Source organism: Meles meles, chromosome 16 (genome assembly GCF_922984935.1).
Source record: "Meles meles chromosome 16, mMelMel3.1 paternal haplotype, whole genome shotgun sequence".
In the NCBI taxonomy this organism is placed as follows: Eukaryota; Metazoa; Chordata; class Mammalia; order Carnivora; family Mustelidae; genus Meles; species Meles meles.
The window spans coordinates 57,579,027-57,602,512 of record NC_060081.1 but is presented as its reverse complement, the minus strand read 5'-3'; the positions used below and the strand labels follow the sequence as shown (position 1 = coordinate 57,602,512).

The 23,486-nt window shown below is 52.5% G+C and overlaps 1 protein-coding gene across 1 annotated transcript; it reads right to left on the bottom strand.

Moving 5' to 3' along the window:
- Nucleotides 1-5,812: 5,812 nt before the first annotated feature.
- BPIFB6 (BPI fold containing family B member 6) lies at nt 5,813-17,967 on the bottom strand. The gene is made up of 15 exons (XM_045980083.1): nt 17,868-17,967; nt 16,501-16,585; nt 15,517-15,621; nt 14,896-15,045; nt 14,677-14,740; nt 14,193-14,253; nt 13,336-13,427; nt 12,360-12,536; nt 11,226-11,279; nt 10,672-10,845; nt 9,326-9,393; nt 7,846-7,891; nt 6,972-7,035; nt 6,463-6,539; nt 5,813-5,845 (listed from the first exon to the last, which is right to left on the bottom strand). The coding sequence occupies exons 1-15, from the start codon at nt 17,965-17,967 to the stop codon at nt 5,813-5,815; spliced, it is 1,350 nt and encodes a 449-aa protein (XP_045836039.1).
- Nucleotides 17,968-23,486: the final 5,519 nt, after the last annotated feature.

Below are 23,486 nucleotides of genomic sequence, written 5' to 3'. Positions count from 1 at the left end.
GTAAAATGGGATTTTTGTCCCATCACCCTCCAGGTAGCCCCAGTGCCCTCCAAGGGTGAATTCTTTCCATGCCCGTTATTCAGATGGGACAGCAGGATGGTCGTAGGGTCAATGGTTGGGGATCTGGATGAGGCTGGGGCTGCCACAGGCTGCCTTACCCACACCTGCAGCTCCACGAGGGGTGGGTGGAGGTTCCCAGCCTCTTGCCAGCTCCTCCACCCTCTTGGGCCTGGGGGCAGCCCTTATATGCCCACAACAGCTCTGGGGACACAAAGGGGCCACAGCCGCCAGAAATCCATCAATGGGTTATGTCAGAAGCAATTGCGGTTTTTCCTGCGGGCCTGAGCTAAGCCTTCCTTCTGGGGGGAGAGAGAAGGGGGAGGGGGTGGGGGCTGGGGTTAGTGCCCGGGGGCGGGAGTGAAGGTGTGGGGTTTTGGAAGCAGCCGGGTCCTCCCAGAGCTGGGGGCAGGGCAGGGCGGGGCATTCACCTGTGGAGTCTCTCTCCAGGGTTCCCCGAGGGCCACCCGGATGGTACAGAATCTATTCCGCCTCCCACCGACCCCAGGCCTGGCATGGAGATAGCGGTGAGGCCTGGAGAGAGGAGCTCTGCGCTAACTTGGGAGATGGGCACCAACTCCACCCCCACCTGCCAACCCCCAGTGTCCCCAGGCTCCAGAACAGGAGGTTTTCCTCCTTCCTGAGGCTGGTGCCCATGATGATGGAGAGAAATTCATCCATCCATCCATCCGTCTTTCCATCCATCCCTTCCTTCACTCGTACCCCCTTCAGCAGGCACTTGCAGAGTACCTACTGTTTGTTGGGCACCAGGGATCCAGAAATGAACAAAAGGAGCAAACCCCCAACCCCGCAGGAGGTAACCCATAGAACCACGACATGAATGCACGTGTTCTAGCAGCCACGTTTTTATAAAGGTAAAAAGAAACAAGTGAATTCATTTTAACAGCACAGTTTATTTAACCCAATATATCCAAAATATTGTCATTCAACATTTAATACACAATTATTAATGAGATGATTAATTAATGATTAATTAATGAGAAAAAGATGCTCTTTTTCTCATATTATGTCTACAAAATCTACTGACCTCACACCAAATTTGACTCATCACATTTCAAGCGCTCAACTGTCCTATTAGACACTGCAGCTCTGGAGGAAGGACCAGATAAACCCACGACACAGAAAGGCAGAGGCTGATGACAAGAATAAAGCAGGGGTGGGTGCAGCTTTCAATATGGTGGTCAGAGGAGGCTCCGATTGGTGCAGGCATGCCTTTGACCTGCAGGAGGAGAGGGAGTGGGGATGTCTGGGGAAGAGCTCATAAGGCCAAGGGCAGGGCAGTGGGAAACAGATGGCCAAGGAGGCGATGGGAGCCTACAGGTCACTGTATGGATTTAAGAGACTTTGGCTATTGTTTTGCCATCCTTCTATAGGTACTGGCTCAGGCACCCCCTCCTCCAGGAAGCCTTCCTGACCCCCAAGCCTGCTGTGATCCACAGCCCCCTGGGATTCCCTCTGTCAGAGTCTGTGACACGTAGATCTGTTGCCTTGTTTCTGGGTTTTTGTGGGTCTGTCTCCTGCCCAGAGCCCGGAACCACTACCTGGTGAGATGGGGAGGAGAGACGGTGTTTGCCGCATTCACCCCATAGCCTCAGAACCCCTGTCTTTACAGTATTCATCCTGATGACTTCAGACGCTGAGCCAGGTGATGCAATCACACCACTTTTTAAAAATTAACTTTTTATTCAACTAGAAAGCACATACAGAGAAGGGCCCAGATACTAATTTACAGCTCGATGCATAATTACTGATTTTTTTTTTTAAGATTTTATTTATTTATTTGACAGAGAGAAGATCACAAGTAGGCAGAGAGGCAGGCAGAGAGAGAGGAGGAAGCAGGCTCCCCGCGGAGCAGAGAGCCCGATGCGGGGCTCGATCCCAGGATCCCTGGGATCATGACCTGAGCCGAAGGCAGCGGCTTAATCCACTGAGCCACCCAGGCGCCCCGCATAATTACTGATTGAGGACTCCAGCAGCCCTTCGTGTCCACTTCGAGTCATTGCCTGTCGAGGGCGACCACAGTCCTGACATCCAACACAAGGGATGAGCTCCATGTGCTCTTGAGGGTCCGTGCGTGGAGTCGCGGGTGGGCACGGTTTCCTGCTCCATGTCTCTGAAACTCATTCATGTTGTGTGACGCAGTGACGTCCTCCCCTTTGCTCTCTACCGCTCTATTCTGTGAACATACCGCAGTTTGCTTCTCCCTTCTCCTGCGAGAGGCGCCTGGACTTCCCCAGATGTCCCTTGGGGCCCTGCAACGCAAGTCCAGCCAGACTAGCTGACTAACGCTCACCATTATAACCACTGCCCAGCCTGGTTCCTTGGAAGGCAGGAAAGTGCTACCTAGTTTCTGGCCTGCGTTGTCTTCTCCCAACTCCTTCCAAATACCATCCACATCCCAGACACCTGTAAGCTGCCTCAGGCCCCCAAGCTGAGTCAGAGATTGGGCCTGCCTGGGGGAATTAAAATACATATCTCCAGGCCCCACCTGGCCACCGTGACCCAGCAGGCCAGGGCTGGGGGGCCTGGGAACTGGCAGGTCTAACAAGCCTCTGAGGGCAATCTGATGGGCAGCCATATTGAGAGCCCCAGGGAGGGTGATGGGGAGCCAAGAAAGGGATTAGAGTGGGGAGGGGGGTGGGGGGATGGGGGGACTTGAGGAGGTCAACTACCCCCAGGCATTAGCTCCTAGAGTGAAGACACTGAAGCCAGAATTCTGGGGTTCAAAACCTGACTCTGACTGTCCAGTGACTTCTCTCGCAGAGCTGTGATTTCCCCATCTGCAAATTAGGTGCCCACCCTCCCCTGAGCAGTGTGGCTGTGAGGACAAATATCCTGGAAATGGACTTTAGGGCATTAAGAAAGGGTGCCCAGACTGCCCGGAAATCCCGGGGATGGCGAGATCCCTGGGAAGTCTTTGCAGAGTTGAGAGTGGGCTGGGACGGGAGAAAGCAGAGTGCGTGGTGATTGGGGTGGACACAAATTTGGGGGAGCATTGTGTGGTGTTCCTCTTCCCAGGGCTGGGCTCCTTGGCAGGCCCCTGAGTTGAGAGCTGTGGGGCCCAGGGTCAGAAACCTGAACCAGAAAGACTTGCTTCTTTCTCGCTCTGTTACCTCGAGCCCGTCAAACACCTTCTCTGAATTTCCTTACAGGAGAATGATGCGTCCCACTGCTGAGTGTGGCGTGAAAGGGGAAGGAGGAGGTTCACATGTGGGCAGACAGGGTTCACGTCCCAGCTGCACACGCATGCACCCTTGGGCCCGTCACGTCACCTCTCTGAGCTTCCACTTGTTCATGTAGGGCTGGGAGAGAATGGAAGGTGAGCAGGGCCCATGGGCTGAGAACCTCAAGCGTTACCTTCCAAGGAGGTGGGGTCACAGCACAGGGCTCCCCTGGCCAGCTTAGACCCCATTTCTGCCCCGGGGGAAATCCGGGGTAACTGGCCACTCAAAGAATGTTGAAATCAGATTAAGGTCAGAGCATCCGACCTCTCTCTCATTTCCCAGATGGGAAGACTGAAGTCCAGAGAGGAACTGTGGCTTGTCCAAGGCCACAGAATATGCCCCCAGTCATACCATGGGGGGAGCCAGACCTCCTGACTCTCACAGATATGTGCCTTGATTTCTCCATCAGAGCACTGGCCTGGGGAAGGTGACGGCGAGGCTTCAGGGGGCCATGTGTGTACTGTCGGAACATCCAAGGGCGGTCTGGGGGAGTGGAGGGGCGTCTCTGGCATGCCCAGGGTAGGGTATCAGCCAGCGCTGGGTCACCCAGGCCTCTGGATCTGCCAGGGCTGCCTCAATGCTGCCATTGTCCCGGCTTTGGGGAAATGATGGGTGATGGGATTAGGCCTGGGACGGGAGATAAGGAGACAGCCCTGGCATCCGGACCATGGCACCGGACCATGGCAAGGGAGGGCCGTCCCTCCTCTGTGGCGTCGGTCCAGGCCAGGCTGGGCCAGGGCGAACCTGCCAGGGCCCCATAGGCTCTGGGAGTGCTGGCCTCCCGACCAGACCTCTGGCCACACCATGCCACCCACAGACATGGAGCTCCCACCCTCACAGACCCACCCAGACCCCCCACGTACAAAGACTCACCCCTTGGGAGACAAAGATAGCCTAACAGACACACGCACTGAAACCCAGACACAGCCTCATGGCTACCAACCCAGGAGTTTTCGGGGCTGGAGCACCAACTGATCACTCCTGATGTACATTTTTTTTTTTCCCAAAGTCATGGATTTTTTTTTTTTTTTACATTCTAGCAAACTTTTTTACCAATTTTTAAGGTCCATATAGAGCAGACTTGTTTTAAAATGTGTTGTTCACTTTGTTATGTATAAACATACATTCACTCTCTATTTTTATTTTTAGTTGAAATATACTTGACATACACCCTTGTGTAAATTGAATGTGTACAGCATTTACTTGTAAACAGAGTCCATGTAGAGAACAGTAGCCGTGCCAATCTTGGAAGAGGTGACAGGCAGATACGGCAAATCCTGGGAGCCGATCCTCACGCGAGTGTTGTCTGTGAGACACAGAAATGCCCCTGCACAGACTCTGTACACGGGAACACATGGACACCCAGAGAAGGATGGGCACCAGAGCTCCTATCCCACTCAAACCGCTATAGTGGACCTTCCCGTCCGCACACACGCCCCAGACCGCCCTGACACACAGGCTGTTTATTGACTGGCATATGCTCACAAACACACAAGCTGGCCCTTGGCCTTACACACTTAGCATCCCCCCACTCACCACTGCCAACCTGACACACCTGTTCACATCTCTCTGAGCCTCAAAAACTCATCTGTGGCTGACACTTATTGAGCACTTACTGTGTGCCAGGCCCCGTGCTCATGAGGACTTTTCATCATTTGATTGACTTAAACTTCAGGAAAACACTGCAGAAGTTGGTACTGCCATCATTCCCATTTTACAGGTGAGAAAACAGAGAGGTGAAATGACTTGCCCAGGGCACATGGCAAGGAGACAAAGCCAGGATTTGAATCCAGGGAGACTGGCCCAAATTTCCAATCTCAGCCCTGTCTCCTGACTTGCAAGGTGCCTGGGGCCAGTTGTTCAACTTCTCTGAGCCTCATTCTCCTCATCTGTGAAATGGGTACAGTTCTCGTGTCCGTCGGGTGTTGTGAGGGTTGCAGAGGCTGATGTGGGAGAGCTTCTGCAGGCTCCCTGTGGATGAGGCCATCCTCAACACAAGATCTGGGGCAAGCAGCTGAGATGGGCAGAGAGGGGCTTTTGCCATTTCCCTTCCCTCATGAAGGGAGTCGGCCCTGTGCCTCAACTTCCCCATCTGTAAAATGGGGATGGCCATTGCATGGGTTATTGGGTGGATGAAATGAGATAGTACAAGTAAAGTCTGTAGCATGGCATTCAGCAGGCGATCCATATATGCCCACGTCTGCCCCGAAGGCTGTGACCAGTGTTCCTGTAGACTCCAAGCCAGTCTTACACTCCAAAACCCACTGAAGTGGAAGAAGGGCAGGCGTCACTTTACTACAAATAAAGAGATCAAACCATCAGATGTTCGTGAGGAGCTTTCTCCTGTTTATTGCCAAGGCCCAGCCCAAGCCAGCCCCTCTCACTCCTTGTCAAAGGGGGTGGCCACTCGCAGTAAGGGGGCCTGGCCCACTGGCTCCAGTCGGGGGCTCCTCCAGGGGGCGCAGCTGGGCAGGTCTGTGGGGGCAACCGGCAGGCGAATCCTGCCCTGGTCAGTTCAGCTTCAAGTTCAGCACCAGGGCATTCTGAAAGGAAGCAAAGGGCCAGATGGGGCCAGGGGACAATTGCACAGGATGGCTCAGGGCGGTGGCCAGGAAATGGAAGCCAGGGTGGTGTGTAGGAGCAGAGAATACGCTAGACCTTCCTGGGGCCCTTTGCATCTCTAAGTGTCCGTTTTCTCAACGATAAAGTGGGGACAGCATCCCTACCTCCCAGAGTGGAGAGGTCAAATGAGAAACACGTATATTTAATGCTCTCTATTAAATACTTGGCGTGCAGTGTAAAGTTAATATTTATTAAGCACTTACTGTATGCCTTTAGGTGAATTATCTCAATAGTTCTCTGAGGTAGATACACCCATATTATCAGCCCTATTTTAAGCAACAGAAAAAGGTGAAGTCATTTGCCAGAGGTACCAGAGAAGGGAAGAAGCAGGACTCAAGTTTCCTTCTGGGGAGCCCCTGGCCAAGGGGAGCCCTAGGTCTGAGGAGGAGGTTCTTGTTCAGGAAAGCAGCAGGATTGTACTGATGGCTGCTGCCCTCCTCAAGCCTCCTCCCTCCAGGCTGACAGAAGCAGGCTTTTGCTCATCACTCACTGGCCAAAAGTACTGACTGACTCAGCTTTTCTCAGCTCCTTTCCTCACCTCTACTATGCTCAGCTCTGCCAGGTTGTAATCCGTGTCCAGAAGGTCTGGAAGTGGGAACCCAACTTGGAGCACATCTGAGAAACACAGTAAAAGTCATTTAAGCTGATGGCTCTGCAGTGGATTGATTCCTCCTTAAAGCCACTCCTTGGCCACTGGGAGAAGAGTAGCGGGAAATAGCACAGGGACGGATTCATGATCTCTGCCAGCCCGCATGGCGTGGAGAATGTAAGCCTGGACACCACGTACTCACATCCCAGGTCTGGGGCAAGATCTGACTCATGGTGTGGGGTCCAGAGCCGATGGTCCCAAACTGTGGGAGGGGCCTTTGTCCCCAGACAGGTGACATTCAGACTCCATTAACTTCAAAGACCCGGCAGTGACGATCCACTCCCTCTTAGCCTCCCTTATCTGGGGCCAGTGAAGGGGATTTGAGGCCACCAAGGTGGCATCCCCTCCTTACAGTGTTTCTTGACACCAGTAAAATCAAAGCCCCCTGGAGCCCTCACCATTGACTACTGGGACGTACGCTTCTTGGAGATAATCAGTAATAAAGCCAGTCAACTTCTTCTCCTGGGGGTAAGAGAGAAAGAGAGAACACCCACATCACATCATTTGATTCAACTCAATTCAACAGATTTTTGCAGTCCTCACTTCAGCCGGGTCTGGAGGGCCAAAGGAATGCATATTAGAGACATCAAATTGTCCACCAAGGATCAAAACTGGGCTGGCCCCTGTTTGACTGTATGCTAATGCCCTACACTTCTACTTAGTCCCTGTTGAGTGACATGATGGGCCTTGGGTCATGATGCAGGCACGGAGGAATTGAGGACACAGAGGGTGACCTGTGGGTCCCATGTTGTTCCTACAGAAAACTCAGTAGTTTTGATCAGTCATCCATTCACTACCCCTCTGTACCTCAGTTTCCCCATCTGTGAAAATGGAATATAATAGTGCATATGCTCAGGGATTCAGTGAGTTTGGGTAGAGGACAGAGCACAGAGTAAGTATTTAGGAAGTGCTATTATTGTTATTATTATTATTGGTGCCGACTGGTCAGGTTCTGTCCTAGGACCTGAGGCTACAGAGACTAATAAAAATGACAGCTGGGCCAACCAACCCAGCCCAGGCTGCTGCTATGCACAACAGTGTAATTAAAATCAATCCACGGAGATGTCTAGATTCTATCCAGAAAAGGAGAGGTACTCAGAGAGGCTAAGTGAATTTCCCAAGGTCACACAGCAAGCTAGCTGCCCCAAGCCCCAGCTTGAGCTGCTCTATTCCCTCTGCCTCCATTTCAGGGGCTATCCCTGCAGTGCCAAGGGAGAACAAGCACAGTCTTGCCCTCAAACCAGACCAGAAAGAAGCACTTGAGATACTTACTTTGAAAGCACCAATCGATGAGGACTCCCGTGACAGGCTCAGTAATCTGCAGGGGGTTGCGGGGGCAGGGGAAAAGGAGTGGGCAGGGCAGTCAGAGCTACTGCTCCTGGCCATGGATAAAGGGGATGTCCAACACCTACAGACCCTCCCTGATGCAGAAGTCCCTATACAGCCTTCAGACCAGGTGCTCGTAAGTCCCTACTTGGATACTACCTATGACGGAGCACTCCTCTCCTTTCATTAAAGCCTATTTTGTTTCCTACAGCTCAAACCACTCCTTCTTCTCATGGGTCCTGACTCTTCCCTCTGGGTCTCCCAGCCATGTCTATGCTCCTGCCCAAAGCTAGGCATGCAAGGGTTTGCTGCCCAATGAATCAGTCCCATATCCCTGCAGGGCATAGGATTAAGACCCTTCACGTGACCCCATCCCTGCACAGCCTCCAATAAGCACTAACACATGATGGCACCCATGAGGGTCATCTGATTTTGTCTTCCCAAGTTCTATTCTTTACTCAGTAGCAGACCTCCCATTTTCCACTCTCATTCCAAGGCATACAGAGTCCCAGGGTGAGCACATCCAGACCTGACCAATCAGAACATTCCATCTCTGGCGTCAGTGGCTAGTTTCTGACTGGTGATGTGATCCATGCTAAACCAATGAGAAGCAGCCTTGGACTTAGAACTGAGCCCCCATTGGACAAGAGGCCTCTCTTGGTGTTGGGGCCACTTTGCCACCATCTAGGGACCGGCTGCTTGAGAATTTAGCCAACAGAGTGGACAGTGAAGATCAAGGGAGGAGGGAGATCCTGAGGATTTTGTGTACCTAATATCCAGCCATGCCTGAAATTAAGAAATTAAGATCTACCCCTAGAATTTTCAATTATGTGAGCCCAAAGATTCTTTTTTGGGCTTAAGCCAGTTAAGTTGGAATTGTCTCTGGCACCAAAAGAATCCTGGCCTGATACAAGTCAGATCCAAGATTAAGACAAATGTAAAAAGTAATGAGGAAGTAGTTGAAGTACGATAATGAATATAATGTATGGAGCCAGTGCTTCACATCGAGACAGAGCTCTATAAATGTTAACTATTAGTAGTAGAAGGACAGGCTTCCAGGAGGAGGTGGCATTTATGGTGGGTGCCTGGTGGCAGGTGGCATTTGGATGACATGGGCAAAAGCTTATTAATGGAAAAGGGGACATGGACCCATGATCAGACTCACTGTGCAAGAGCCTAGAAGAGCAGAAGCAGTGGTGGGAGAATTTGAGAGGGGCCTTGAGTGCCAGGCTAAGATTTGGGAGAAGATCATGCAAATAATGGGGAGCTATTGAGGATTCTAGAAGAGAGATGGTGACCAGAGCAGCCCGGCAGTGTGGGTCATGCTGGATGGATCAGAGGGAGACCCTGGAGCAGAAAAACCAAGCACTGTTGGTAATGCCCATGCAGGGGAACAAGGACACCAGCATGGGCAGCAGAATCCTACCTGTCCAGAGTGGTGACCATCTGCAGACGGTTCTCATGAACTGAGTACTGGATTTTCAGGTTGAAGTGCTGGCAGGTGGCAGAAGGGGACAAAAGCAGGAAGAAGGCAGTGGGTGCCCCAAAAAGGCTGGTAAAACCCAGGGGCTCCACCACCTTCCCTGCCTCATTGTCAGGGCAAAGTAGGGGTCTTCCTCTCTGCCCATCCCACCTTCAGGAACTGAATCTAGTAGTCTCCCCCAGCCCGCAGCCCAGGTTCCTCAGCATCTCTGTACCTGCCCCAGGACTAGACTCTTAAAAATATCTGGCACCGGGGCACTTGAGTGGCTCAGTTGGTTGGGCATCTGCTTTGGCTCAGGTCATGATCCCAGGATCCTGGATCGAGTCCCATGTCGGGTTCCCTGCTCAGTGGGAGCCTGCTTCTCCCTCTCCTCCTTACCCATGCTCTTTCATTATCTCTGTTTGTCTCTCAAATAATTAAAATTAATTTAAAATTAATTAAATTATTTAATTAATTTATTTAAATAATTTAATTAAATATTAATTAGATTATTTATTTAATTGATTTATTGTTTATTATAATTTACATATATTTATATATAAGTATATATTTATAATAAATAAATTTATTATTTATAAATTATAATTATATAAATTATAAAATAATTATATATAAATTATATATAAGTCATAATTATATAAACAATAAAATAATTATATATAAATTATTAATTAATTAATAACTGATTAATTAATTGAAATTGATTAAATAATTAAAATTAATTTAAAAATATATATCTGGCACCTTGTAGGTCCTTGCACACACCACATTATTGCTCCAGCCTTTGCACATCCTGCTATATCTACGTGGGGTGCCTTCTATCACCTGCATTAACCCTTTCTTTGGCCAGCTCCTGCTCAACCTTGAAAATATAGTGCAGGCATCACCTCCTCTGGGAAGTCCTCTGTGATTTCCTCAACTAGATTTGAGATCTTTCTAGGCTCCTATATCTCCCTAGGTGAGCCCTTTTCAGCCCTTGTATATGCTAATGAATGTTGGAGGAAGGAAAAGAGGTAGAGAAGGGGGGAAGAAGATAGACATGGAGGGAGGAGAGAGGAAGGAAGGACCCAACTACTGACCCTCAGTTTGTAGATCTTCCTAACCATTCAAAGGTTCAGTGGCAGAGCCAAGGATCAGATATCAGGTGACAGCTCCCAGGAGGTTAGGATCACATAATTGGGATTAATTAAGGATTTTTCAATACATTACTTGGCTATCAACTAAAATCCTACACTCCAGCCTTGAGTATCCATAAGGCGGGGCTTAAATGGGACAGAGATTGTACTCACACTTTCCAGGAGAAAGAGGGACACAGGAGTCTTGCCCCGCCGCCGAACAGCAAACATCTCCAGGGTGCCATGGAGGTGCAGTAGGCTATTGCCTGTCTCCATGGTGATCTTGGGGGGCTTGTTTATCCTGATCTGGGTCACCAAGGGCTTCGGCTTGGGATAAGCCTTAGCTACCTACAGAAACCAGAACACTCCCTTCAGGGCCCACCCTCAGATAGGCGGCTTCAGCTGAAACCAGGAGTCCATCATGAAGTAGGTGATTAGTGCCCTGGATACAGGAAAGATGACATGCAAGGTCTGGGATGTGTCTACTGGGAAACAAAAGAAGCAAAACAAGCAGTCTGGCTCTTTCTTATTAGACATAGAAAGTGTAACCCACAAAACCTGAGCTGTTTCTATGCTAGACCCAAAGAGGTCTTTATGGAGAAGTCAAGATGATTCTATATTAGACAAGGGAAATGTGACCTTGAAAGTCTGCCTCCCAAATCCCTTGTCCCTTCAACCAGAGAATAGGGCAGGGAGACATGGTGATCATGGGCAGTCAGGGCACTCACTTTAGGGATAAAGCCAGCCAGGGTCTTCGTGGTTTGTGGGGGCAGTTGACCAATCTACAAAATAAATCAAGGTTAAGATTACTGTAGTCTTCCCCTATCCTTCTGAACAGACACCTCCACTGAGTCTATAAGGTGAGCCCTCTGTGGTTCCCTCCAGCATATTATCACTCTGTGATTAAGTAGATAAGGAGCTCCCAGGTAGCCCAGATTGTGGCTTACATGACCCAATGTCCATGGCTCTTAGCATAAGGTCAGATGCTGAGAAAATGTTGGATGAAAAACTGGCAGACAGATGGGAGAATGGATGGATGTGATGCATAAGAGTAGTGTGGGTGGATGGACTTGTGGATGGATAGATGAATGGGGAAATGGATCAACAAATGAGTGCTGAATGGATTCGTGGATGGATGGATGAGCACTTACACAAGAGAATGAATAATAGATGGATAGGATGGAAGGATGAATAATAGGTGGAAGGATGAAAGGAATGATGGATGGGAGGCTGGGTAGGTAAGAAGAGGTGGGGTGGTCTGATAAGTGGATGGGAGAGTAGATAAGGAATAGATTGGTAGGTGGGAGGATGGATGAGAAGGTGCATGGATGGATGGAGGGTGTATGGATGGGAGGATGAATTGACAGATCAGCAGTGATGGATGGAAAGATGGATGAACGGCCAGATGAGTAGGAGTCTGGATAATGGAGAGTTGGGTAGGTAGATGGGTGTTAGGGTGGTGAAGGACAGATGTATAGACTCACTTCTTTGGTAGTATCAGACCCTGTTCTGGGTGTGGATGATATGAAGGGTGGATGGATGGCAGCTGGATAGATAGAGTCTCAGGCATGAAAACATGATAGTGAGATGGATGGACAAGGAGCTGATAACTGGATAAGAAAAGGTGGATGGATGGCCAGAGCATGAGACTTGTAGGTTGATGGATAAATACTTGGTTGCATGGACAGCTGGATGGACGGATGAGTAGATGGTGGTTGCCTGGACAGAGAGATGGTGGGTGCTGGCTGATGATTGAGACCCAAATCAGTCCCGGCAGCTCCAGTCTTGGTGCTTTCCCCAGCCCCAGGATAATTCTCAGAACAGACACACCAAGCAGGGACTGTCATTACGGGGCAGCTCACCTTTGTATCATGGACATTCACATCGAACGACTTCTGCAGAAGGGCCAGCTCTGCAGTGAGGAAGGTGGCTGAGAGCAGCAGCTGTGAGGAGCCTTCAGCATAGCCTTCAGGGAACTCGAAGGCCTCCCCAGCGTTGGCAGACTGGATGGTGTTGCCCCCTTGCTGCTGCACCGTAGGCTGTGGACAGCGGGGAGAGAGATGCTCGGCCTTGGCCATGAAGGACTGTGGTTGGGGACAAGACTCTGTCCTCCAAACTAAGTGGCACTCAAACCAGCCCTCAAGTCAGCAAGTCACTAGATGGAAGGGCCAAGAGCAGGCTATCTTCCCAGGGTACAGATGGGTAAACTGAGGCCTGTGAGGATAAGGGACTCAGTCACTAAGCCACAGGTGGTCGCTCATGGGATTGCTTAAGTAACCCCAGTGAATCTGACTGGGTTGGAGCGCTCATTGGTGTAGCCGTGCTTTCTGCTTATACTCAGAAGGAAGTGAGTGGCAAACAATGCAGGGCCTGGGAAAACGCACCAGAGGAAGGCCTCACAAGAAGATGATGTTGCGGGGTTTTTCTTCCCACTCCTGGAAGAGGCGTCTCACCTAGTCACCTGGAGTTCTGGAGACCTGGCTGAGGACCCACCTCTGCCACCGACTCGCAGTGAGACCCAAGTCCTGCCTCCCCCCCCACTACCTGGCCCCAGTGTTCCCATCGGTACAACTGGGTGAGCCACTCTTTGCGAGAAGCAGACAGCCTTCAGAAGGTGTGAGTGTGGGGTCAGCAGTCCTGGGAGGCAGCTCGGGACTCAGGATTCATGTTGAGAGCAGAAAGAGGGAGAAAGCTTCAGTGTCAGGGAACACTCTCCTGGTGGTCTTGGTCTGCCAGGGCCGGAAGGACCCTCCCACCCTCCACAGCCCAGTCCAGCCACTTCCCCAGCAAAAGCAGGCTGGTGAGATCCCAGGCCCCGGGTGGTCCCCTGGCACTTACGCTGAAGTCTACTTGGACGTAGCTGGCCGTGGTGGTCGGCATGGACGTCAGGACATATTTGATCGTGCCCATCTGGCCCACGGGCATGGGGGCTGTGCAAGAGGGAGTCTACTCAGAGAGGGTCCAACTAGGGGCAGGTTATAGACGCTGGCATCAGCCAGCTGCTACCTGGCCCTCTGTGTGACCCAAGGCAAGTTGCTTTGCATCTCTGGGACTCAGTAATTTCATCTGTAGAATGGAGCCAGTGGTGGCTGGCCTGGAAATCCCGCTCCCTTGCATCACTCTGCAGCCACAGAACTCGAGAGCTTCCTGAGGGCTGTTGTGGCTCAGTTCCCACAACAGACTGGCATGATCAGGATTCTTGGCCCTGTTTCACAGATGCGTAGACTGAGGCTCGGAGGAGTAAAGTGTCCCAGGCCATGCTGCTGAGCACATGGGCCAGTTTTCTTCATTCCCAGCCATTGGGTTTTCCTCTCACCCCACTAAGGAATCCCGTGAGCCCTGAGATAGCAGATGCCATAGATCCTCGGGGGCAGAGGAAAGAGTCAGGTATCATCACTATAGGATTACTATTCAGGGTGCGAGCTTTGTGGAAGATCCCACATGACTGCTGTCCTTGGAGTCTCGGGGGTCATGGATAGAATATTGGATGGAAGGCTGAGACGAAAATCCCAGAGTCCCTCAGGCCCTCAGGTTTCCCATCTGGACAGTCGGCGGGTGGACAGGCACTGAGACCTTAGATCTCTTCCATCCCAAGGCTGGGCTTGGAGCAGACACTTGAAAGCGGAATGAAGGCTACCAAATCCAGCCATCCTGATGTCCCCATGTGGGAGCGAGGCATGGCTGGGGCCACTCACCATTCAGGCTGGCCCACTTCCTGTTCACGTACACCAGGACCGCGTCGATGGCTGGACACATCTGGAAGCAGAGAAGGCGCTGGGCTGAGGGGACCCCGGCATGAAGGACTTCATTCCTCACAGCTGAATGGGACTCCATGGGGAGACCCAAGAGCCCTGGGGGGACAGGGACTGGAGAGGAAACCGAGGCCCCAAGTCACACAGAAAGTCAGTGGCAGAGCCTGGCCTAGAGTCCCAAGCTCCGGACCACAGTCTGCAGAATCAGCAAGGACTGGTTCCCCAGCAAATGGTAAGTATTCCTCCTTCTGTGCTCGTGGCAGACATCACTAGATGATCCAAGCACTTTCTCCCCCTGGGACAGCCATAGCCTCAGAGTCCTCTTCAGTCAGTCAGAGTGGCACTCGAGAGAAAAGGCGCTTGCCAGCCCTGGTCCGAGCACTGCCCTGGATGTGGGTGCGGGTGGAGGCTTGCTCCGGGCACTCACCAGGCTTGGAAGAACTTTGTGTAGCGTGCTGTCCAGGAACTTGTTGACAACCTTAGGCAGCATGCTGGACACAGAGGAAGGGACCAGGGCATAGATGGTAGGCAGTTAGGCACAGGAGACATACAGGGACACAACAAAGGGAGTGACTCAGGGAACCAGACATTGGGCAGGGGCGGCAACGTGGACCCCACCCACCTCCCCAGCCGCGGAGTCCCTCACTTGCTAGGCATGTTGGTCTTCACGCTGACCAGGATGATCTCACAGCCCTCGCTCTTAAACACGGGGAGGCCCGTTTCCTCATCCTGCAGAAGCCGGTCGGTGGCTGTGATGTTCAGAGCCACGATGATCTCCATGTTCCCACCCATGAAGCTGGAGGGGCGGGCAAGCAGGCATCATGGACAGCTATGCCACTGCGGCCACTATCCCTATCTCATCTTTGCTCTCAGTCTCAGCAGCTCTGGGAGGGGGAAAGGGTAAGAGGCACCACCCCCACAGGACTGAAAAGAGGATGGGACTTGCCCAAGGTCACAAAACCAGTCTTCCTGTTCCCTCTTGCTTTGGGGAATTCCTACACATCCTTTAAAACCCTCCTCAGCTATCATTATCTCCCCGAAGCCTTTTTTGATTGCCCTCACACTGCTAGTGCTTCCTCTGTCCTAGGCTAACGCTCAGTCTGTGATCGTCTGGGCTCAGGTCTGGTTCCCACCCAATGCAGGAACCAGATATGCCCACCTCAGAGCACAGCGCCCAGGCGGTCCACAGTAGGTACTCCATAAATGTACACAGAAGAGTAAGACAAGGGCATCCTCCTCTCACCCTCCCCTCCTCTGCCATCCTCACCTCTTGCCAGTGATGGTCATGCCGGTGGACACACACTGGAAGATACCCACTCCAGGGATGAAGTTCAAGGTGATGACAGGCAGCTGTACATCCTTCACTTTCATACTGGGAGGGGTCAGACATCCACAGCAATGAGAACCCAACAGTTGAAACCCAGGCCCCGAACCCGTTCCTCCACCACCTTGTCGGGAACTCTTGGGTAAATCCCCCCGTCCTGTCACAGGGATAAGCCTGCGTCATGGGGCCATCGTGAAACGCAAAGGCTGGAACCTGTTTGTACGCAGTACTTGCCATGTGTGAATCAGGACCCTTGGCTGGCCTTGGACTGTAGCCTTCCCCTTTGGGGGCTTCAGCTTCCCCATTGGCAAGATGGGGAGGTTTGCCAATGGTGTCACTGTTGGCATTTGGGGCAGAATAATTCTTTTTTTTTTAAATTTATTTATTTGACAGACAGAGATCACAAGTAGGCAGAGAGGCAGGCAGAGAGAGAGGGAGGGAAGCAGGCTCCCCGCTGAGCAGAGAGCCTGATGTGGGGCTCGATCCCAGGACCCTGAGATCATGACCTGAGCCGAAGGCAGAGGCTTTAACCCGCTGAGCCACCCAGGCGCCCCTGGGCGAATAATTCTTTATTGTGGGGGACTGTTCTGTGTCTTGTAGGATGTTTAGCAGCATCACTGTTTCCTGACATTGCCAAATGTCCCTTGGAGGCAAAATCCCGCATGGTTGAGAACCAAGAGTCGAGATCCAGGATAACAAAGGTGTGGCTCATCTAACACCCCCTATCACCACCATTGCCAACCCGAGCTCTCGGCAGATGCTGCTAATTGGTCACAGTCTATTTCCTGCTCAGTGCAGAGTGCTCAGAGTCCATCCTCCCCGGCACATCCCAGGCAGGCTCCTCTTCCTTCTGCCCTCTCAGGTCCTGGACACAGCATTCCCAGCCACCCTCTGCCCTGCCACCCCCGAAGCCCATCCCCTGCTCACTTGGTGATGCCCTTGATGGGCTTCTTGCTTGCCTCAGCTGCCATCTGTTCCAGGATGTGGCTCTCATCCATGGCACTCTGCACCTCTAGATGGGACGGGGTGAGGGGGTGTCACAGAGAGATGCTTAGTGGGGCTCCCCACTGCTTTCCTGTCTGGAGCCAACCTCTCAGACATCCCAGGCATAGGCCACTCACAAGTGGCACGACTCCATGCCCACAGTCCCTGTGCCCCACCCTGGGCTGGGTGATCGGGGGACTCAGAGAAGAGCCACACCTGGCCCCTGTTCTCCTCCAGCCTCATGCAGCAGACGGTCACCAGCAATGACAGGAACAAGTGACAAGAGCCATAGTATGCAGACAGTTGGAGGAACCACAGGAGGGGTTTGGTCCAGGAGGAGAAGAGTTAAGGAAGGCTTCCAAGAGGAGGTGCCCCATCGGCTGTTTCTTGAAGGAGGGATAGGAATTTTCACCGAGAGGCAGAGACATAACGAAGGCTAGTCCATGAAAAATGCATAAGTGGAGAAGCGAGGAAGAAGGCAGCATAGAAAGTCAAGAGAGAAATTCAGCAAGGCTGGAGGGCGGGCCCGGACATGACAGGGAGGACGCAATCTGTAGGGGGCATATCATGGAGGTCCGAACCCCAAGCTAGAGCATTGACTTTATCCTGTGGCCCAGCCACTCTCAAAGCTGCGTAACGAGGGAGCATCTGAGAGCTTGTTAAAGATGCCGGTGCTGCTGGTTCCCCGCTGGGGGTCCCAGCCCCGAATGGCACCATGCCAGAAAGACCATCAGAGACCGATTCCCCGAAAGGGGACGAAGACAGAGCCAGAGGAATTGTCATCAGCTCTTTGCAGCAGCCCGTGACTTCGTTTCCCCGGACGTCGTGGAGCTAGGAGGTGGCAAGTAACTTTTACTCAAGGCCCCCCAGGAGAGCGTAATCTCACACTTCATCGTATGGACTGGTCACCCTATTTTCACATTTCTTTACATTTTGCATTTATAGATGAGCAGACCCTAACCCAGAGCAGTAACACCTTGCCTGAGGTCACACAGCAAATTGTTGGCAGAGCTGGGGTTTGGCTCCGGTCTGTCTTCCACACAATCCTCTTATGGCCCTAGGCCTGCTGTCAGGGCCTGGAGAGGCTCTGGGAAAGCAGGGTTTCCAGCTCTGCCTCTAACTTGTGGAAGGACCCTGGACAAGTCACCCCATTTTCTCTGGGTCTCAGTTTCCTCCTCGGCCAAAGGGAGGAATAATATCATTGCCGTTAACTTTTATTTTGAGGACCATGGGATGCTCAAGGCCATGCAAACAGGAGCAGTCACCACGCCCCACCTGCCCCCAGCCCTGCGCCCGGCCCGCCAGCTCACCGCGGTTCATGATGTCCATGCCCAGCCGCAGCCGTGCCCCGGGGTCTGCTCGGGTGTGGGTCAGCGGGCCACAGAGGGCCAGAAACAGGATCCGCAGCATGGCTCCACCTGTACCACGGGGCTGCAGTTGGGTACAGCCCCCCAGGCCCCAGTTTCCCTGGGGGCCTCCCATGCTCCAAAAGAGAACAGGCCCCCTGGATGGTCTTAGGGGTCCAGGAGCCTTTGAACTCCAGCCAGTTCCACAAACCTCATTGCTGACTTCCAGAGGGGTCAAAAAATGTCTGGATTAAACACAGAGCCTCAGGGGCACCCCAGGAAGGTCACTTCCCTTTTCCAAGCCTCAGTTTCCCCATCTGTGGGCATGATGTATTCTGACCAGCCTGCATTATGGGGTCAGTGGGGGCGGGGGTTCAGCTGCTGTTTTTCATAAGTTCAAGGGCAGCTCAGTGCCAGGCAGTGCCGGGGCCACAGAAGGGACTGGGAACTCCCACCATAGTATGGGAATGGGGGAACCCTCTGCTCCCCCAATCCTGATACTACAGCCAATGGCATCCCCCACTTCCTTTGGCTCAATCTCACTTCCAGAAATCTCAACTCACAGCTCCTTAAGGTCCCTTGAGATATTACCACACCAGAAAGGAAACTGAGGCACACACACAGGTCTGGTAGGCAGTGAGTAGAGAACTGAATAAGGAAAGCTTCACCCTAGCCCCGGACTCCCAGAAATCCCGCACTCTTACTTACCAAGACCTGAAATTCTCCCAAGCAGAGGGCAAGTGTTTATTTCAGGTTTGAGCTGTGGCCGAGCAGATTTAAGGAGGGACCGTGGGGCCTGGCCCGAGTCACCCAGAGAGGGAGAGTTCCAGCTGGACTCCTGCTAACATCAGGCTCTACCACTGGGGGCTCCATGGACCCACAGAGCTGGGCGCCTACTGGAGCCACCTCCCTGGCCAGAGCCCATACCTGCGTTCATTCATTCACCTCACATTTACTGAGTGTCTACTATGTGCCAGGCAGATCAGGCCACAAGGTACACATGGCAGAGATAGTCCTACTCCTCCCGAATCTTAAAGAGAAACAAGAGAATGGGATAGAGTGCGTGCATGCATGCGTGCATGTGCGTGTGGGGGGGTGTGCGTGCGTGTGCGTGCTCACTCAGGGAATGAAGGCTGGGGTGGTCAGGGAAGAACCTGAAGAGAAGGAGATATTGAGACTGAGACCTGAAGGATGAGAAGCAGCCAGCTTTTAAAATGCCAGGAAGGGCGCCTGGGTGGCTCAGTGGGTTAAGCCGCTGCCTTCGGCTCAGGTCATGATCTCAGGGTCCTGGGATCGAGTCCCACATCGGGCTCTCTGCTCAGCAGGGAGCCTGCTTCCCTCTCTCTCTCTCTGCCTGCCTCTCTGCCTACTTGTGATCTCTCTCTCTCTCAAATAAATAAATAAAAAATCTTTAAAAAAAAAATAAAATAAAATAAAATGCCAGGAAGACCATTCAGGCCTACAATCAACATTTGCTAAATGAAAAAGTGATCTCTTTCTCTCTCATTCAATTTTTAAAATTAAAAAAATTTTTTTATTAACATATAATGTATTATTAGCCCCAGGGGTACAGGTCTGTGAATCGCCGGGTTTACACACTTCACAGCACTCACCATAGCCTCCCATTCCATTTTTAAAGCTCTCTCTGGGCTTAAACATAATTGGTCTTAGTGTTTCCTCGACCTCTGTAAACACACACACTCATGTGTCATGTGCATGTGTGGGGTACCTGCATGCCCAAGGCCAAGCCTCTTTGAAAATCCCCAGAGTTACTGTGAAGTTCAATGTCAGGATGACCTAGCAGGAAGGGGCTTGGTGAAGGTCTCCTCCGGCCCCAACCCCACCTCCCAGTCCCAAGACAGCCCACCTCAGTCTCCCATGCCTAGGCCAGCACTATTTCCAGGTATTAAGGCCACTCTGGTAGGGAACACCTGGGTGGCTCAGGGGGGTAAAGCATCTGCTTTCAGCTCAGGTTATGATCCCAGGGTCCTGGGATTGAGTTTCGCACAGAGTCAGTCCAGCATCAGGCTCTCTGCTCGATGGGGCGTTTGCCTTTCCCTCTCCCTCTGTCCTTCCCTTCCACTTGTGCTCTCTGTCATGCATGCTCTCTCCCTCTCAAATAAATCAATAAAATCTTTTTTTTTTTTTAAATGAAAAGCCTACTTGGGGGATAAGCAGCTTGGGGTAACAGGGTTGTGTGAGTGTTTCTGGGACAGTCAATGATGAGGTTTTGTTTCTGGCATTGCTTGTCCTTTGCCTAGGCTGTTCTTCCTTCTTAGAATACCCTTCCCTGCCCCTATCCACAGCCTACTCATCCTCAAGTCCTAATTTCAGCCTTTGTCTCCTCCACTAGGAGGAGGAGACAAACACCCCCAGTCTCAAAGATCACAGCTTGAACTTGACTGTCTTAATCCATCCTATTGAAGATGAGTGTCTCCAGCTGTCCCCACCCTATCCTTTGCTCACACGTTTTCCTCCAACTGAAGTCCCTTCCCCCTCTCTCTGCCCCTGTTGCCCCAGCTCAACTCTGAGCTCCTGCAAAGCAGGATCTCCACGGTCTTCCCTCAGCCTCAGAGCCCAGCGGAGCCCCTCAGATCTTCTGTCTCCATCTTGCCTAAGTCCTGCGGCATCTGAAAATTTCAGTGGCTTCCTGTGGGTTGGTGGGGAACCAGGCAGGGGTCGGGACATTGATCCAAGCCCTGACCTTCCACCCACTTGCTGTGATCTCAAGCAAGTCCCTTCTCTCTGGGCCTCTTCTCATCTGTAAAATGACAGAGCTGGAGATGACACCGTCTGGGGAGAGTTCCACGGATGGGGCCTGTCCTTACCTTGCTGAGCCCAGGGATAGCCTGCAGATGACAGACCTCTGCCTCCCAACCCTGAGACGAGAAAGTCCTTATATTCAGGAACCTGATTAGCTGTTTGGGTAATTAAGGGTTTAATAAGGCCCAGATAATTATCTAGCGGCCCAAAGAACAGGAGCCCCGAAGCTCACGTGATGCTTCAGTCTGTTCCAATGTCAATAACACAGAGGAGGGGAGTGGCTGGGGAGCCTGGGTGCTGCACAAGGGTGGGCACTGGGAAGGGGAGGATGCGGTCGCCTTAGCTGGTGTCAGGGCTCACAATGCCCCCCCCCTTCCCTGCATTCAGCACCTCCCACCAGGCTGGACACGTAGTTGGCACTCATCTGTTTCTTCCACGAACGTTTAATTGAGAACCTACTGTGTGCCGGGCCTGTGCAGGGCACTGGGGTGCTGCACTGAACAAGGCTGTTGAGGTCCTCCTAGAGCCTACAGCGGGAGATAGATGTGCCACAAATTGACAATCACAGAGCCAGGTCGTTCCTGGGGTGGTAAGGATGGTAGAAGCCGCTGACCCAGGGGGATGAGACAGGAAGGGAAACAAGGAGTTGACGTTAGTGCCGAAGATTCGTGGAGCAGAGGGTATTACAGCTGATGTCCGAGGAGCGAGCAGAGCCCCTGCTCAAGGTGTTCCAGGCCGGTGTTGGCAAGTAGGCCCGGCAGACATCGCCGGATCGCCGGAGATGCACAGGGGACGCAAGGAGCTAATGGCCCCACGGGGGATCCTCAGAGGGACCCTCCTGGAGGAAATGCCGGGAGCTGGTGAATAGCCGCTCAGCTTCTCTCCAGGTCCGAAGCCAGGACAATGAGGGCAGGGGGATCCCAGGGCCGCACCCACACCGGCCACAGAGCTGGGGCTGGAACCTGGGCTTGGCTGTCCAGCCTCTCATGTGCTTTCCATGATGCCCTAGGAGGTCTGGCGGGGGGACCCCTTGAGAGTGACGGAGAGTCCCGGGGTGCTGCTGGAGGACGGAGGTTTTCTTCATCCACCCCGCAGGGAGCCCGAACTCTGGAAGACAGAGGAGGCTACTCTGCTCCATGTGCGCTGGGGTTCCTGAGGCCAGAGGGGGTGAGGGCCTGCCTGAGGTCAGCGGGAAGGAAGCCAGGTTGGGACAGGAGGAGAGAAGGTCCTAGGTCGGCCCAGTCAGGCTCCATCCTGATCTGAGCCCTGAGCTGGAGGAGCCAGTCCACAGATAGCATCGTTTTATCCCTGCTGATCCGCCCCTGACAGGCAGACGGACAGACAAACGTCACCTCCTCCTACCAGGGGCAAATCTCCCCCCCACCACACACACACTGTGTGCCTCCAGTCAGCCAGCCCTCCCTGCCTCTCCCAAGGGCCATTCTGGGTACTGTGGGGAGAGCAAGGAGGCAAGGAAGGACATGGTGGGGAGGCTGGAGAAACCCCCTGGCTAAGATGTCCTGGGAGAGAAAGAGCCAAGGCAAAGGCTTAGAGGGCAAGTGTGCAAGGCGTGCGTGCAAGGCATGCGTGCAAGGTGGGGATGGAACTGGGAAGGAGCCAGACCTGAGCGGGTCAGTGACCTTCTGAACACACCTACACTCTCCTGTGATAAATGAGGGAATTCAATGCGTCCCCATCAGAGTGAGGGCAATGCTGACTCTTCTCAGTGGCGGGCAGTCGGATCCCTGCACTGATCGCTTCCTGCATGGACCCTGGATCCCGACCCCACAGTCTGTTCCTAAGTTATTACCTTCCTCTCCTGGCTGGGTCTGTATCTTAGCATTTTATCTTTCTCCTATTCTAAATCACCCAGCCCTGGGCTAAGCCTGTATTAAGTCCCAATAAAAATAGGATTAATGAATGAATTAACTAACCAAATGAAAGAAAAGTTGTGCTCTCCTGAAGGCAGTCACGAGGTTGGATGTTACGGCCGTACCTCTCCCCCCTCTCAGCGCTGCTCACACCTGCCACCCGCCATCCAGACTCTGGGTTTGTCCAGGCCCCTCAGCCTGTCACACTAAGACTTCAGGGTGAACCCGTAAGCCTTAGAGGGAGACAGGCTAGTGTCCTACTGCCCCAAAGGCCTTGCTCACTGAGGGTTGGAATTCAGGCACATTTCACCCCCGGAGAAACATAAACAGAATGCGAAGCCTGTATATCTAGGCAGGAAGGAACACTCTGTCTGGCTAAGAGCTTAGGTTATCAAGGGAAAAAATCACATGGTTTTCGCCTGTCAGGGTTTGCATCCCTTGTCTTCCCTAGGCCATCTTGTCGTGCTGACCCACGGGGTTCGGAGAGCTTGTAGAGGTAAAGGAGAGAGACTGGCTTGTGGGGTCACAGCCCCAGGAAGCAGGCTCCCTTCTTCCTACAGACACTTGCCTGTGGCCCAAGTAAGGCCAAGACAGAGAGGCTGTCCAAGAAGGCAGTGCACTCCCTGTCACCTGAGGCTTGTGACCCAAGGACAAGCCCCAGATGTGGGGACGGGGGAGGGGGGTGCTGGACATCTTATTCCTGGAGCCCAGGAAGGCCTCGGGCTTAGGTGTCTGCTGTCACATCCCGCTCTGAGACCTGGCACGTGGCTCTCCTGGCTGGGCCTCAGTCTTCACCTCTGTCAAATGGAACCCCACAAGCCTGCCTGCCTTGTAAGGCTCCTCTGAGGTTCTAGAAACAAGATGGGGTGTGACACTGTAGAAGGGGGACACCACCAGTTGAGGACAAGACGTGTCAAGTGTCACCGTGGTATTGGTAACTTCCAGCCAT

What these genes read in the sequence shown, in the direction of transcription:
- BPIFB6 (XM_045980083.1), bottom strand. Translation starts at nt 17,967, where the DNA reads ATGCTGCGGATCCTGTTTCTGGCCCTCTGTGGCCCGCTGACCCACACC. An exon ending in CATGGACATCATGAACCGCG is followed by an intron (nt 16,586 to 17,867) that starts GTGAGCTGGCGG and finishes CGTCCCATCTAG; the next exon opens with AGGTGCAGAGTGCCATGGAT. An exon ending in TGGCTGGCTTTATCCCTAAA is followed by an intron (nt 10,846 to 11,225) that starts GTGAGTGCCCTG and finishes TGGTTTCTGTAG; the next exon opens with GTAGCTAAGGCTTATCCCAA.